The 16,101-nt window shown below is 40.3% G+C and overlaps 1 protein-coding gene across 6 annotated transcripts in view; it reads left to right on the plus strand.

The window, feature by feature from the left end:
* The window catches only part of Aff2 (ALF transcription elongation factor 2), a 504,502-nt gene that overhangs the window by 448,976 nt on the left and 39,425 nt on the right, over positions 1–16,101 (plus strand). For all 6 annotated transcript variants that reach the window (XM_006229539.4, NM_001427288.1, XM_017602424.2 and 3 more), the window contains 2 exons: positions 7,928–8,087; positions 10,116–11,135. In XM_006229539.4, the coding sequence (XP_006229601.1) occupies positions 7,928–8,087; positions 10,116–11,135 (1,180 nt within the window). The remainder of the gene's footprint in view (positions 1–7,927; positions 8,088–10,115; positions 11,136–16,101) is intronic.

Here is a 16,101-nt window from a genome sequence, read left to right on the forward strand (position 1 = left end):
CAGTATTCCCAGCTGTAAAATGGAAGCAGTATGGTGTAAGTGTTGGCATGCATTAAAGGGATGTAGGGAAATTTCAATAACCCAGTTCTTGGTACATAGTACATAGTATGTTTTACCCATATCTAGCACTGTGGAAATAGTTGTTTACTAGAAGTAGTCATCAGTATAGTCTGGAACCACCCAAAATTTTGGTTTAGACAGAAGCATCTCATTTCAGAACCTCATTTTAATAATCCTTTAGGCACATTAACATGGAAAAGTAATGTGTTTGGATAACTATTGGAGCAGATAAAGGCCTAAAGAAAGTACCAAACTGAAGCCCCTTCTTATCAGAAGGTGTCTAATAAAAATTCTTCAAGAATGATTGCTTAAAGAAAGCTTAAAGGGGGTGAGGGGAAAGCAAAGAGAGGCTAAAGAGATGGTTCAGTAAGTAAAGTACTTGTTACACAAGCATGAGAAGCTGAGTTGTTATTTATAGCGCCTATATAAAAGGCTGGCTATAGTGGAACACAGTGTGGACCTCCAACGCCTCTGTTCTGGCAATTGTGCAAGGGTTGGGACAAAGACAGGTAGTTAGCTCTGTAGACCACCACACTGCCCAGGCTAGCCAGTCTAGGCAAATAAATTAGTTTCAGGTTTAATGAGAAACCCTGTCTCCAAAAAATGAGGTAGAGAGTAATGAAGGACACCCAGTGTTAATCTCTGGCCTCTCTACATGTACAAACATGGGTTTTACACACCCATGTGCTTGTATGCACTTACACATACCCTAACATAAAAGCTTAAAGTATAGCATATATAATAAAAATGACAGAAAACAGCCAAATTTTTGTGACTAAAGGTGGAAAAATAATTATGGAAATGCATATATGACACCAAAATTGTGTTTTAGCCTATAACTTCAAATTCCTAACACATTAACTTATTTTTCTTTCAATAGCTTATTTCATGATTAGCCCTGAGTAGATTTTAGCCTTGCTGATCTCAGTGGAATCCACCAGCAGTATCGATATCATTGGGATTCCATTAGAAATGTAGAAATCAGATCCTGCCTCAGGCTTCCTTACATACAATCTGGCACACTAACAAGGTCTCCAGGTGATTCCCACGCACAATAAAGTTTGAGATACACTAGTTAAAAGAATATCACTCGAATGCCCATACTGTCCTCTTTAAAAATGTATGTAGTATATTATCCCCAACTTACAGATAAAAAAGTGAGACTTAATTGTTGAGTGTCTAACCTAAGGTAACATAATGGTCAAGTGCCAAAACCAGATCAGATACTCTGGTATCCATCCTTGCACTCTTCCTGGTTATAATAATATACTCTTTCTAAAGCTTTCAGGGGAACTGTAGCTATTTAAATGGACTGAAAGTGGGCCTAAGCAAGAAAATCCCAAGGATCATGATCTGGTTAGTTCACTAAAATCACAGCTCAGAACTGATTGATTTATAAATATATGAAATTATGAAAAGCCATTACCACAATTTTTCATTATTATCTCTTCAGAAAGGACACAGCTTCTGGTAAATGAGGAGAAACAGACACTGTCACTCATTTTCATTTCTGACAGCTTCAAAAGGCTAGTTTGCAGTTATCCTGACTGATCCAGCCCTTTTCTTGGGCATCTTCCTGAGTCTGAGAGACCTGCTCCCTCACTCACCAGTTGGTTCTCATGCTTCTCAGTGTGGTCTTGCTTATAGACTTTAAAGGAAAATGATATTTCATAAACAGAGATAACTGTGCTAAAGTATAATCTGCTGTGCTCAATATTTTAGTCATTTGTGTTAGGATCTTGTATTTTTTTCATTACCTTAAATTAGTAGCTTTTATACCATAGGAAATTATTTCAAACAATACAAGTTTGATATCAGAGTTCTGGAGTTCAAAACTTGGTCATGAGCCTCACGAGGCAAAAATCAAGGTGAGAGCTGCATTCTTTATTGAAGCCGACAAGGATAAATAGTTCCTTTCTTATTTGTGCTATTGGCACAGTTTATTATCTTCAGTTTTCTTGATGGCTCTAAACTAAGTTTGATTCCCAGCTTTTAGAGCCTGTCATATTCCTTGACTTTGCTCCATTATCGAAGCCAGCAGATGAAATCCTCACACTACACCCGCAGCCTTACTTTGTCTTCTAAATTCTTTTTTCTCTTGGAAGGATGCTTGTGATCAAACCAGACTCATCTGGATAACCTGGGATAATCTTTTACCTCAAGATGTTTAATTTATTGATACATTCAAATTCCCATTGAATACTTAAGGTGACATATTCACTGGTTACAGGGATAAAGGTGTGGATGTTATTTTGCCAACCACAGACCTCTCCAATCATTCACAGATTTAAAACTTGTAGTATACAGTAAATGGTTCATGAAAATGAATGCGTGAGTAAATACATGTGGATCAGACTTCATTACAAAAACAAAGATCAGCTAGCAAATTAAATATTATATTTAGGACACAGATCACAAGTGGACATTAATTTTCAAAGCATTTAAAAAAAATATCCTCATTTTTGCTGGCCATGATAATATTTGTATATAAGATGTTTCACCTTTCAATGGTGCTCAAGGGCCATCTTATTTTCTCTTTTCATCCACTCCCACCAGAGCAACTCTACTTTTTGTCTACATCATACATTATGCTTCTGCTTAACCTCTGTACTGCTTTCTACTCTTTGTATCCTTTCCACTGGCCAAGTGGATTAAGGTTGCAGGCCTGGGAGAAATATGGGAAGATTCAAACTTCTTAAAAAGCATAGAAAGTGGTTTGTTCTCACTCCATGGAAAAAGTTCATGGCTCAGAAGGTTTGCTCCTATTGACTTAGCATTAATGAAGCAAATGTATTCCTGGAATTCTCAAATGCAGAGTTTTATAAACTAAATTTTATTTTTAAAAATTTATAAAGTAAAATTTTAGGGGAAGAGAGAGGTAAGTTCAAGTAGAGATCTCTTTGCAATGTAATTATGAACTCAAATATAAAATTATTCTAAATTGGCTGGTAGACAGATATGTGATCCTTCTAAAATTAGGAAAGTAGGATGTTAAAATTTGCACAAGTCTCAATTAAGAGAAAAAATTAATGCAAGTCAACCCTGAAATATATGCAATGCTGCATGTCTTTTGCGAGCTCTAAGTCTTTGGACATTTGTTGATAATATCAGTATCTCCAGAACTTTCTTGTCAAAATTTCCTATTTACATTTCCCACCTATTATAGATTCTAGAATTTTTGTTTTGATGCCCACATGTATTTATTAAGCAAATTGATTAGTTCATAATTTTTCTTTACTCCTTATGAAAGGAACTTGCAGTTGAATTTGGAGCAGACTTGAAGAGCATTAATACAAATGTTTGACTTTTGTAAAGCTGTTAACCTGAATTAATGAAAAGCCTAAGCCATCAAACAGCTCTTTCAGAATAGGAACTCCACAGGAAGACCAACAGAGACAACTCCTTTGGACCCGTGGGGCTTCAAGCCTTCAGATTCTGAACCACCAACCAGCAAACATAAACAGGCTGGACCTAGGACCCCTGCACATATGTAGCATTTGTGCAGCTTGGTCTTCATGTGGGTCATGAACAACTGGAATAGGGGACTATCCCTAAAGCTGTTTGCTTGCCTGCAAATCCTGTTCCCCTAACTGGGCTGCCTTGCCTGGCTGCAGTGGGAGAGGATGTGCCTAATCCTATAATGATTTGATGTGCCAACATTGGGGTATACCCAAGAGGGTTCCCCCTTCTCAGAGGAGGAAAGAGGAGACTGGGGGAGAGACTTGTGATGGGGGACTGGGAGGATGAGCATGATATTGGAATGTAAAATGAATAAACTTATTTTTTAAAAAAATTAGCTCTTCAATAATACATCGTTTAGTACTCCAGTTTATCAAGAGTTATGTGACTGATGAAATGCAGTTGAAAGATTATTTGAGACCTACACACTTTAGTTCTAAGAGGATCAGAACCTTTGAGTAAGAAGATATCTTAAACAGCATCCAAGCCCACTCTAAAACCATACTTTCGATCTTACTATCACACTTTTCATTGCTATTTTGGTACCTGATCACTGATTTGAAAAGAATATTTTACTTCAACATTTGGAAAATTACATTTAAAAATATGAAGTGACATATTCCGCACTAGATGCTTAGATGCCCAGTTATCTTAGAGGGCATTCTTTATGTCACTCATTTTTTCAAAGGACAGACCTCTGGATTGTTCTTGTGCTATGATCTACCCATGTTTCTAACCCCAACTCTTTCCATCAAATGGTCCCAGTTTCTTCAACACTGTTTCAATCCTCTGCTTTTCTTGCATCTACTCATTAATTATGGTGTCACAAATTGATCCCAATTGTTTCTAGAACTGTTTATTCAATATAATCATAAATGTATTCATATCTAGAAGAGAGTATGCAGTAGATGGGTCATCTTTTAAATCCTTTAATTTTTCCCGGCCCACTCAAGATCCTTAAACCAGAGACAATCCTTTCTAAAGAAGCCATTTTAATGCCTCTCAAATTTTCCTGCCAGTGGCCTACTCAGATCTCTCTCTTGAGTTTTGAATTCTCCCTCTAGTCTGCACTGCAATCATAAAGACAAAAATGAATGAAATTGGAATTAAAATGAGGCCTTGCTTCATTGAGTAAGGCTGACTCACTGATGAATACAGTAGCAAAGCTGATCTATGAAAGATTGACTTTGAAGTTGTTACAAACATGTATCTTTTGAGAGGTTATATTCCATTAAGATTTAAGTCATAGAGTTCAGAGTATGAGGCAGTTAATTTAATGTACTAAATATTAGTGATCTTAATATCACACACTGGAGCTACTAGCATTCTTTAGAAATGTAGTTTATGTAAATATGAAAATAAATAGTGTGTGGGAAATAATTTTAATGTAGCCTTGTTAAATGGAGATATATAAATTATGCACTAATCTTTCATCTTCTATGCAAAATCAAGTATCACATCGGCTGGATTCATTCACAGTCAGTTTAGTATACATTTTAAAAAGAAATTAAGGACATATGGAAATAAATGTAGCAGAAGAGGTAATTTAGCTGACCAGCTAATAGTTTTGAGCAACTAAGTGAAATTCAGTGATGCTCTGCTGACGTGAAAGTTCCACAGTAGATTCCAGACAAGAGTCAGGGCCTGAAGCAATTATTCTCATGTTGATTTTGTTATGTTTTGAAGATAGTATTTCAGTCTTGGCTTCATTTGTTTCTAGGAAAAGTCCATAGTAAGTGAGGCTTAGACTCGGTTATACTTTTTCCATTACTTAGTAGAATGAGTGTAGTGGTTTCTTTCAATGCCCATGATCACATTATTATGAATCGAAGTTCAGAAAAATTCTAGAACTTTCTTTTTATGTTTGAGACAAATTCATCTGATGACACCCTTGACCTAAACTAATGTCAAGCACAATGTGAAGGTTACTGAAGCAATATTGAGTTTCATTAAGGGATCTGATTGGGCGCATTATATGTATTTGTGTATGACTTACATTCAACATATTAATTTTGAGGTTTTAAAAATCTGCATACGAAAATGCATTTGTCTTCAAATATCTTTAGATAAAGCATACTTACTTTAAACATACACATTCACAGTCTCCTCCTAGTATTGTAGAGCTTGAGTTTTTAGTTTATGAGTAAGTTGATTCTGGTAAGTAAACTAGCTATGCTTTATGTGTATTATGTTAGTGCATTTTATTGTAAGGGCACAAACTCAATAGTGACTCTCTCTGAAAGAGAAATTGCTCAAAAGTAATCCAGTAAATGGGAACACTATCCAAAAATATCCCAAAGTAAATCCAGAACCAGTTTTCAGTAAATAATACCAGGCTGAACAGCTTCTTACAAGAAATCACAATGAATTCATGTATGGATGAACCAGCCTTTTACTGGAAAATAATCATCTTGGATCCAAATTAGATTTGTATCCCTCAATCCACCACCCAGTATTCTCAGCATTGCAGATGTGCTAAATTATATTATTACTTTACTTGAGGGAAATTAAGGCCAAATTTGCTTAATCTCAGGATTAGTCTCACTTAGATATATTCTCTTAATCTTTATTTAGTAACTAAAGATTAAAAACCAATTGATTCAATTTAAAAGGTACTTAGCATAAGTATGGAGTCATTACTGGCACTTAAATGGAGTTCTGTAAAGAAATGCAAAAAAGTACAAACACTTGGGTTACAGGCTTCCTCCCTTTCCCTGTAACAGAAACACAGACAGATTCTCCCAAGAGATACAGTCCGCTATTTCTTGTGCTTCCCTCCAATCTCTTGGTATATTTGGCAGAGAATGTACTGGTGGAGAGCATTTGCTTGGCAGTTAGCAATTCAAGATGAGTCTTTGTTCTGTGAAAGCAAATGTCTACCTAGGAAATTAAAAGACCAGACTTTAGGGATTGGCATTAAACCTGGTGCAAAAAGGTTTTCTGTGCTGAATGGTGCCTGCTGAGAAGCCGGTGCTGCCCTAAAATGGATTACCTCCCTTTTAGCAGTATGGGAGGAAATCTTCAGCTCAGTGATGAGAGACATAGAGTTGGAAAGAGGCTCTATTGAGAGTATGGGATGAGCATGGACTGGTACAGCTTCAGGCAAGGATAAATGTCCATGCTTCTAGAGTTCTGAACAAGAGAATTCTTGAAATGTCTCTATCATAGGTTTAAAGATGGAACCGGAGAATTAGGTGCCCCCCCCCCCAATGTCAGAACATGACCGCTTGTTTCAACTTTTGCCTCAGACTTGAAGAATGTTAGGTGGGAAAGTCAAGAAAATTGCCAAGTGTTTGAGAATTATAGGGTAAAGGTGGAGCCAGCAGAAGGGATCAAACTTAGTCTCTTAGGGAAGTGAGCTATCCACAAGCCGACATTGAGCTCAATTGATCTTCAAAGGAGGACCAGGTTAAAGAGATTTACTGAGATTAGAAACCTCCTTGAAGTTTTGTTTGTCTCTTTGTTTGTTTTTTGCACAGTTCCTAAGACAAAGTGAAGCAGAATTCAATCCAAAGAGACAATGGTTAAAAGGACAGAAAAAACAATGCTTTGCTCCAGAATCCTATTAGACAATTAAAGTCGATTTGGTGCAGTACACAGAAAGTAAACGATTGGTAAAGAAGAGTTGATTCCCAATAAAGGCAGAATAGCAAATGGTGCAGGTCTTCAAATACTCTGTTGGCTCACCTCTACAAATTTAAAAATCAAGCATTAGAGACGGATGTTTTGCTCAAGGTCTATGCTCCTCGATAAGAATTTCAAAACATTACAAAAATAATATCGAAGAATGCAAAGAAGTACATTTTCTCATTTCCTTATTCATGGACCCAAGAGAAAGAAATTGAGGACCATACCTTGGACCTGGAATAACATGTAATGAGCACAGCCGTTATCCTTTGAAGGAGCCAGGGCACTGTGGTACCATATCTGAAGTCAAGTCCCTTCTCAACCCTAGGCCTCAGTTTCCTCTAATAAAAGGAAAATTGAAGTTACCAGTTCTTAGAAATATGACTACATTAGACTATACTCCAAGAAGTTGGGGTGGAGGTCTATATAATAACAGAATATGAGAAATTTACTGAAATAAGTGGAACAATAAAACCTCTGAGCCTCAGCCTTTAGTCTAGTATGAAATCTCTGTTGAAAGTTTTCATATGGAATATGAAGGAAGGAAGGGTTTCCTGGAAGAGAGGAACTGTGCTGGGCCAAGGTGCTTGCTTTGAATCAAACTTTTGACATTGGCCTTCACACTGGGCTCTTGGAACCTTATATTTTGTTTCTGTCAGGTGAGCATCCTGTAATCTACTCTTCCTGCAGTTCACAGATCATAAGTGTTTATATTGAACCAGTCTGTTTCTTTCAAGTCTGAGACTTGATGAGGTAATGAATGATGTCATTTTTCTTTCAGCTCACTCTTGGCCACACCACAGCCTACATCTGCAGCTCAAGCTAGTGTGGGGTCTGGCAGCTCCAGTGAGTCAGAGAGTAGCTCAGAATCAGACTCAGACACTGAAAGCAGCACCACCGACAGCGAATCCAACGAGGCTCCTAGAGTGGCTACTCCAGAGGTGAGTTGTCAGGCCTCAGGATCCATCTATGTGCTGATGCGTAAGGTGCATGCCAGATATATCACCAGTTGTACTTTAGTACAATAACTACTTCAGAAACGTAGCTTGAGACTTGGAAGGATTGTTTCTTTCAAACATATGTTTGTGTATGCCCTAACATTTATAGATTCCTTTTGTGTGACTCTAAGTTGTACAGGTTGCTTGCTGTGTGATGGATTTTCTATGGGAGTCACTGAGCTATGCTGAGCCTCAAGCTTCAGCTCACATAAAACTAGGATAGGAATGATCAAGCTTGCAACTTAACTATTAAAGTGAACTAAGAGCCACTTATATATCTGAAGATGCCAATGCTACTTTACTTTAAAGTTTTAAAGTGGCAAATGGATACTAAGCAAGGAAGACTTGAGACACATTTCTTTCCATAAAGTTCAAATACCACTCAAGAAGTCACACATTCCTTATTTCAGTTTATATCATGTGACAGATAATAATAAGTTATGAAATGTTTAGCCTAGCACCCCAAATATCAGAACAATAACTCTAAAATGGAAGACTTAGTTTTTACCTTCTCATCCTCTGGTTAAGTTCTCTGGTTCCACGAGTCTGCGTGTTGTACAACAAGGAAATTCATCTCATGGCTCTTTATATATTTCTTTCTCAATAACTAGAAAGGAATAATAGAGACAGTAGTCATTTTATTGCTGTTAAAAATAGCAAATGCTGTGCTGGACACTTGACTTACATTTTCTCATCCACTCTTACTAACAACCCAATACTATACTCTCTCACACTGTGGGACATGTTATAGGTGGCAATGTATGTTTATGAGAGTTTAAGCCAAAACTGCCCCAAGATCTCACAGAGATATGGTAATAGAGCAAGGGCTTAGACTCAGGCCAGTATACTACCAGAGCTAGCTTTTAACCTGGCACTACACTCCAAAGAGTAGCAGCTGAGAGAGTTTCTTTAATAGTTACCTGCTATTGTTTTCTGTAGGCAGGGATCACACCTATTTAATTCATTTAAAATTCTGCCATCTTCTATTCACTGGTGCCACATACTTGGTGGCTTTCAGAAAAAGAGCCCTTCTAATAAAATGATGGCTTTTCAGTTTAATCAGTAGAAATCAGAGTGGAATATCAAGTGTGTGAATTAGATATATCATTTCCAATGTTTCATAGTGAATTCCAAGGTCTACATGCACATCTCCATAAATTGATTATTTCTCATATAGTTAGGAAAGCATAGTGGTTGAGGGAATCAATTTATTTCACCCTTCAGTAAAAAACACAAAGGTCGTAATGTTTTCAATGAATCACACTGTCATGTAGTACACCCTTCTTTACCTTCTGAATACACCTGAGATGCACTTAGATTTCTTTTAAGGAACAGATACCAAAACCTCTGGCTCCTGGTGATAGGTGGAACAATGATTCTTACCAAAAGCTTTTGGGAATAGAATTCACTCTCAGGAGCCTTTGGTTATAGACTGAAGCATCTCCTTGTGAAGAATCCATTATATACTAGCTGGAGGAGAGAATATTTTTGAGGGAACAGTAGAAAGTAGTGTTTACAGAAAACAAACTTTGATTTGTAGTTGTATGTTTTTGTCTAGTCAGATACAGGAGAAAACAAATTACTCCTTTAATCTTCACCGAAAGTATATTTATTAATGAATGTGTATAAGTTTGTGTAGGGACTATCACTTAAAGTCCAAAGTAGTCTGATTTTGTTGTTGTTTGGTTGGTTGGTTACAAGGTCTCATGTAGCCCAAAATAGCTTCAAACTCAAACTTGCTATGTAACTAAAAATGTCCTTAAACATTTGATCCTCCACTACCTCTACAACCATACCTGGTTTATGTGGTTCTGAGAATGGAACCCAGAGCTTCACTCATAGTGGGCAAGTATTCTACTAAATCTATTCCCAGCCCACAGCATCTAATAATTTCTTAGCACTGTATAGTCACTATACAGAAAGTCTCTACATGTGTGAAATGCATCCTTGTTACTGTTTCTCAATCCACAGCCTGAGCCACCCTCAACCAACAAATGGCAGCTAGACAAATGGCTGAACAAAGTCACGTCCCAGAACAAGTCATTTATTTGTGGCCAAAATGAGACACCCACAGAGACCATTTCTCTGCCTCCTCCAATAATACAACCAGTGGAGGTCCAGGTCAAAGTAAAACCAAACCCTAGCCAATCTGTGGCTGTACCCAAAGAAAGGCCCCTCCTCAGTCTTATTAGGGAGAAAGCTCGACCAAGGCCTACACAGAAAACTCCAGAAACAAAGGCCTTGAAGCATAAGTTGTCAACATCAGTTGACTCAGTTTCTCAAAGGACAATTGGAAAGAAACAACCCAAAAAAGTTGAGAAAAACACCAGCTTTGAGGAGTTTATCTGGCCCAAACCAAATACTACCAGCAGTACTCCCAAAGAAAAAGAAAGTGTGGAGCTTCCTGACCCACCACGAAGCCGCAACAAAGCTACTGCCCACAAACCAGTGCCTAGGAAAGAGCCAAGGCCACATGTCCCCCTGGCCACTGAGAAGAAGAAGTATAGAGGGCCTGGGAAGATTGTTCCCAAGTCCCGGGAATTTATTGAAACAGATTCATCTACATCTGACTCAAGCACAGATCAGGAAGAGACCCTGCAGATCAAAGTACTGCCACCTTGCATTGCACCTGGAGGTAATACTTCTAAATCCAAGGAGACTTCTAATGCCAGCCTAACATTAAGCACCTTGACCAGCAGCAACAGCAACAACAACAGCAACAACTTGTCCACCAGCAATGAGGAGACAGCTTTTTCACCACCTCCTGCCATGCAAACTGAGCTTTTGACCCCTGTACACGATCATGAGATTCCAAAAAACCTCTGGGTGAAGATTGACCTTGACTTACTTTCTAGAGTACCTGGCCAAAATTCAGTCCCAGCAGCACCTGCAAAGACAGACCACCACAAGGAGACTGCCTCTAAACCCAAGCGACAAACTGCTGCCATAACTGTGGAAAAACCAGCCCCTAAGGGCAAACGTAAGCACAAGGTGAGTTGTCTAATGGAGTCTCCCATGTGGTTGTGAGCAGAGGCTACTAAAATTGTTTGTAGTCTTTTTTTTTTAAGAGAGCAATGACAGAGGATTGCAAACCTTGGTAAAGAAACAGACATTTCTAAGAGGAATAAGAGAAATTATTATATATGCGAACTAAGTATACAAACAAGCACCTTTGCTATGATACGCAGTCCCTGGAGCAAGTGCCTTAGATTGCTCCTACTGTCAATGGCTCCTCTATTCTTGCTCACAGTTTACCACTTCAACATTAGCAGGGTGCCTCTCTGCCCATAATGGTCAAGGGCATCTTCTGCATTTGTTCATTTCTCTGGACAAATATTAATGCATTCATAAGTCCGCTATCCTGGGGTTATCCTTGTATCTACCTCACTAAAGCTTTATATACCTTCTAGGATAATTGGCCTACTTGAAAGGATTAGTCTGTGAAAATGTCATCTGAAGATACACTGGTATGAATTCTAGGTTCAGATAGGGTCACAAGAAGAAGAAATCTAGAATTACCTTTACCAATTAAAATATGTGTAGAGTTTTTAGCTAATAAACTCTGATTCATCACCTTATCTTGGGATAATTTTCCAGAATCAAGTTCTCTGTGGTGCTGATTTGATAATAGTATTCCTCATAGCACCATAGCAGCCCAGAGATGCAACTCTTATCCGTTGTTCATCCCCACACCCCATTTCTCTCCAGCAAGGGTTGTCTTAAATGTGGCCATTGCTCCTGTTGCTTAGCAAAAGAAAGAGATTACCTACAGACAATAGCGACTTATTGAATGGGGTGCTCTAAATGAATTCATTCCCCTGTAATTAAGGAGTTTAAAAGTAGAGGAGACTGAAGGTACCTAAAAAACAGTGAAATATCAGGAGACAGGGGTGTGATATAAGAAGGAAAGGCACAAGGACACAGGGGAAAGGCAGACAAAAGGCTTCTGTGAAATCATGGAGAGTCTGAAAAGTGCTGAAGAAACAAGAGTGATGGGTAAATAGGGAGTTGTAGGAGACTGAGTGTGACCAGATGGGGGATACAAAGAAATAAGTGACTGTAGGAAAATATGGAGTAACTGGGAGTTGAGGAATCCTTAGGACACTGGGGAGCGTTAAGACACAGACAAGTCCTGCGAGACCAGGAAGTAGAGCCCTAGAAAACAAAACAAATGAGCATTATGAGATTGTGGAGCTTGAGCATACTAGAGTACAGTACTTGGAACACTAAGACATAGGCAATGGTAAAAAAAAACAAAAACAAAACAGGAACACTGACATAAGGAAGCTCTTGCACATTGGGTAGTGCTATTAAAGACTGAGGGCTAATAGGAAATACTGCCAAACTGTGAGAAGTTGTTGGACACTGACAAGTTCCAAAACAACAAGAAATGTTACGCTGGCATGGTGGAACACTAAGAAATGCCAGGGCAACTAGAACACCACGAGAAAGATGAATATAAAGAGAGAGAGAGAGAGAGAGAGAGAGAGAGAGAGAGAGAGAGAGAAACAGACAGAGAGACAGAGGTGTGTACAAAAGAAAAGGAGATGTAGAACTTTACAGAGTATTGGGAGATGGTGGAGCATTGAGACATTGAGACAAGGGAGTGCTAGCAGACAGGGGAGTACTCAGAGGCCAGCAATGCTAGGAGACAGGAAGTTCTGGAGAAAAGAGAGGACTCAGAAATAGGGAGTGCCAGGAGACAAGGAGTTCTAGGAGCTAGGGGAAGATTCAGAGATGGAAGAGTATTATTAAACAGGGAGAATTAATGATAGGGAGTGGCACTAAACAGGGAAGGACTCGGAAATGGAGGGTTGTTGGAAAACAGGAGGGACTGGGAGAGATAAGTGATATAGAACTTCTCGGAGACAGTTGTAGGAGGCAAGAGAACACTCAGACACAGGGACTGCTAGGAGAGACAGAAGCACTGAGAGACAAAAAATGACTAGGAAAATGGAGAGTGCTAGGAGACAGAAGGGTAATGGGAAAAGAGACACTACTCAGACAGGAAAGTACAAGGTAAGAGGGGAGCGCTCAGACAAAGGGAGAACATGGAGACAGGGGAGCACTCTTAGGCACAAGAGTGTTAGAAACAGGGAAGCACTTAGAAGCAGGGAGTGCTAGGAGACAGGGGAGCACTAAGAGACAGAGGAGTGCTCCCCATCCTCCCCCCATTGCCGCCCTCCCCCCAACAATCACATTCACTGGGGGTTCAGTCTTAGCAGGACCAAGGGCTTCCCCTTCCACTGGTGCCCTTACTAGGCTAATCATTGCTACCTATGCAGTTGGAGCCCAGGGTCAGTCCATGTATATAGTCTTTGGGTAGTGGCTTAGTCCCTGGAAGCTCTGGTTGGTTGGCATTGTTGTTCATATGGGGTCTCAAGCCCCTTCAAGCTCTTTCAGTCCTTTCTCTGATTCCTTCAATGGGGGTCCCATTCTCAGTTCAGTGGTTTTGCTCCTGGCATTCGCCTATGTGTTTGCCATATTCTGGCTGTGTCTCTCAGGAGAGATCTACATCGGGTTCCTGTCAGCCTGCACTTCTTTGCTTCATCCATCCTATCTAGTTTGGTGGCTGTATATGAATGGGCCACATGTGGGGCAGGCTCTGAATGGGCGTCCCTTCAGTCTCTATCCTAAACTTTGCCTCCATATTCCCTCCCAAGGGTATTCTTGTTCCCCTTTTAAAGAAGGAGTGAAGCATCCACATTTTGGTCATCCTTCTTGAGTTTCATGTATTCTGTGCTTCTAGGGTAATTCGAGCATTTGGGCTAATATCCACTTATCAATGAGTGCATACCATGTGTGTTTTTCTGTGATTGGGTTACCTCACTCAGGATGATATTTTCCAACTCCATCCATTTGCCTATGAATTTCATAAAGTCGTTGTTTTTGATAGCTGAGTAATATTCCATTGTGTAGATGTACCACATTTTCTGTATCCATTCCTCTGTTGAAGGGCATCTGGGTTCTTTCCAGCTTCTGGCTATTATAAATAAGGCTGCTGTGAACATAGTGGAGCACGTGTCTTTGTTATATGTTGGGGCATCTTTCGGGTATACGCCCAAGAGAGGTATAGCTGGGTCCTCAGGTAGGCTACTGGTTATTAAACAAAGGCAGAGAATGCTAGGAGGCAGAAGAGGATTTAGTGTCAGAAGAGTGCTAGGAGACAGGGAAGCACTAAGAGATAAAGGAGTGGTAGGAGTCAGGGAACACTCACAGACAGAGGAGTGTCACTAGGAGCAAGAGTATTGCAAGGAGACAGGGGAGAAGTAAGAGACACAGGAGTGCTAGGAGATAGATGATCACTAAGAGCCACTGGAGTGGTAGGAAACAGGTGAACACTAGAAGAAAGAAGGGCTTTAAGAGTCAGGGAACACTTGGAGACAGAGGAGTGCTACATGACAAGAGAATCAGAGACGGAGGAGTGCCAAGAGCCTGGGTTGTACTCAGAGAGAAATGACTGCTAAGCTACAGGTTATTAAACTAAGGCAGTGAATGCTAGCAGGCAGAAGAAGTCTCAGAGGAGGAGTGCTAGGAGACAGGGGTGACCACAGAGAGACATAGGTATGCTTGGTGACAGGGGAGCACTAAGAGACACAGGATTGCTAGGAGACAGGGGTGAACACTAAGAGACAGAGGAGTGCTAGGAAACAGGGGAGTACTAAGATACAGAAGAGTGTTAGGAGAGAGGTGAGCACTAGAAGAAAGAAGAGTGTTAGGAGTCAGGGAACACTCACAGACACAGGAGTGCTACAGGACAGGGGAGAATCAGAGAGAGAGGAGTGCTAGGAAACAGGCCTGAACAGTAAAAGAAATAGGCGTTTTAGGAGACAGGGTGCAGACAGAGACAGAGGAGTGTTAGGAGACATGGGAGCACTAAGAGATAGAGGAGGGAGCACTGAGTGACAGAAGATTTCTAGGAGACAGGGTAGTACTCAGAGAGAAAGGAGTGCTAGGAGACAGGTTAGTCAAGTGTCTTAGGAGGCAGAAGAGGACTGAGTGACAGAGGAGTGCTAGGAGACAGGAGTGAACACTAAGAGAAACAGGCATGCTAGATGACAGGAAGCACTAAGAGACAGAGGAGTGCTAGGAGACCAGGATCACTAAGAGACAGAGGAGTGCTAGGAGACAGGGGTAAACACTAAGTTGTTGGGGGGAGGGCCGTAATGGGGGGAGGATGGGGAGGGGAACACTAATAGAGAAGGGGAGGGGGAGGGGTTAGGAGGATGTTGGCCCATAATATGGGGGAAAAAAAAGAGAGACACAGGAATATATACGCTGGAAACAGCACAGCACTAAGTTACAAAAGAGTGCTAGGAGACAAGGGGTGAACAGTAAGAGACATAGAAGTATTAGGAACAGGGTAGCACAAATAGAGTGCTAGGAGTCAGACTAAGAGACAGAGGAGTGTTAGCAGAAAGTTGAGCACTAGGAGCAAGAGGAGTGTTAGTAGTCATGGAACACTCAAAGACAGAGGAGTGCTACAGGACAGGGGAGAATCAGAGAGAGGGGAATGGTAGGAGACAAGGTCATGCTCAGAGACATGAGGGTGCTAGGCTACGTTTGTAAAGGAAGGTAGAGATTGCTAGGAGGCAGAAGAGGACTCAGGGTTAGAGGAGAGCTAGGAGACAGGGAACACTAAGAGACAAAAGAGTGCTAGGAGATGGGAGTGAACTAAGAGAGAGAGGAGTGTTTGAAGTCAGGAACACTAAGAGACAGAGGAGTATTAGGAAATAGGGGAGCACTAGGAGACAGGTTTGCTACAAGAGAGGTGAGCGCTAGGAGAAAGAAGAATACTAGGAAACAGGGCTGAACACTAAGAGACAAAGGAATACTCAGAAATAGGGTAGCACTAAGAGATAGAAGAATTCTAGGAGACTGGGGAGGAGGGAAACACTAAAATACTCATGAGTGCTAGGATACAGGGGATCACTAAGAGACAGAGGAGGACTAAGAG

This window comes from Rattus norvegicus, chromosome X (assembly GCF_036323735.1).
Source record: "Rattus norvegicus strain BN/NHsdMcwi chromosome X, GRCr8, whole genome shotgun sequence".
Classification (NCBI taxonomy): domain Eukaryota; kingdom Metazoa; phylum Chordata; class Mammalia; order Rodentia; family Muridae; genus Rattus; species Rattus norvegicus.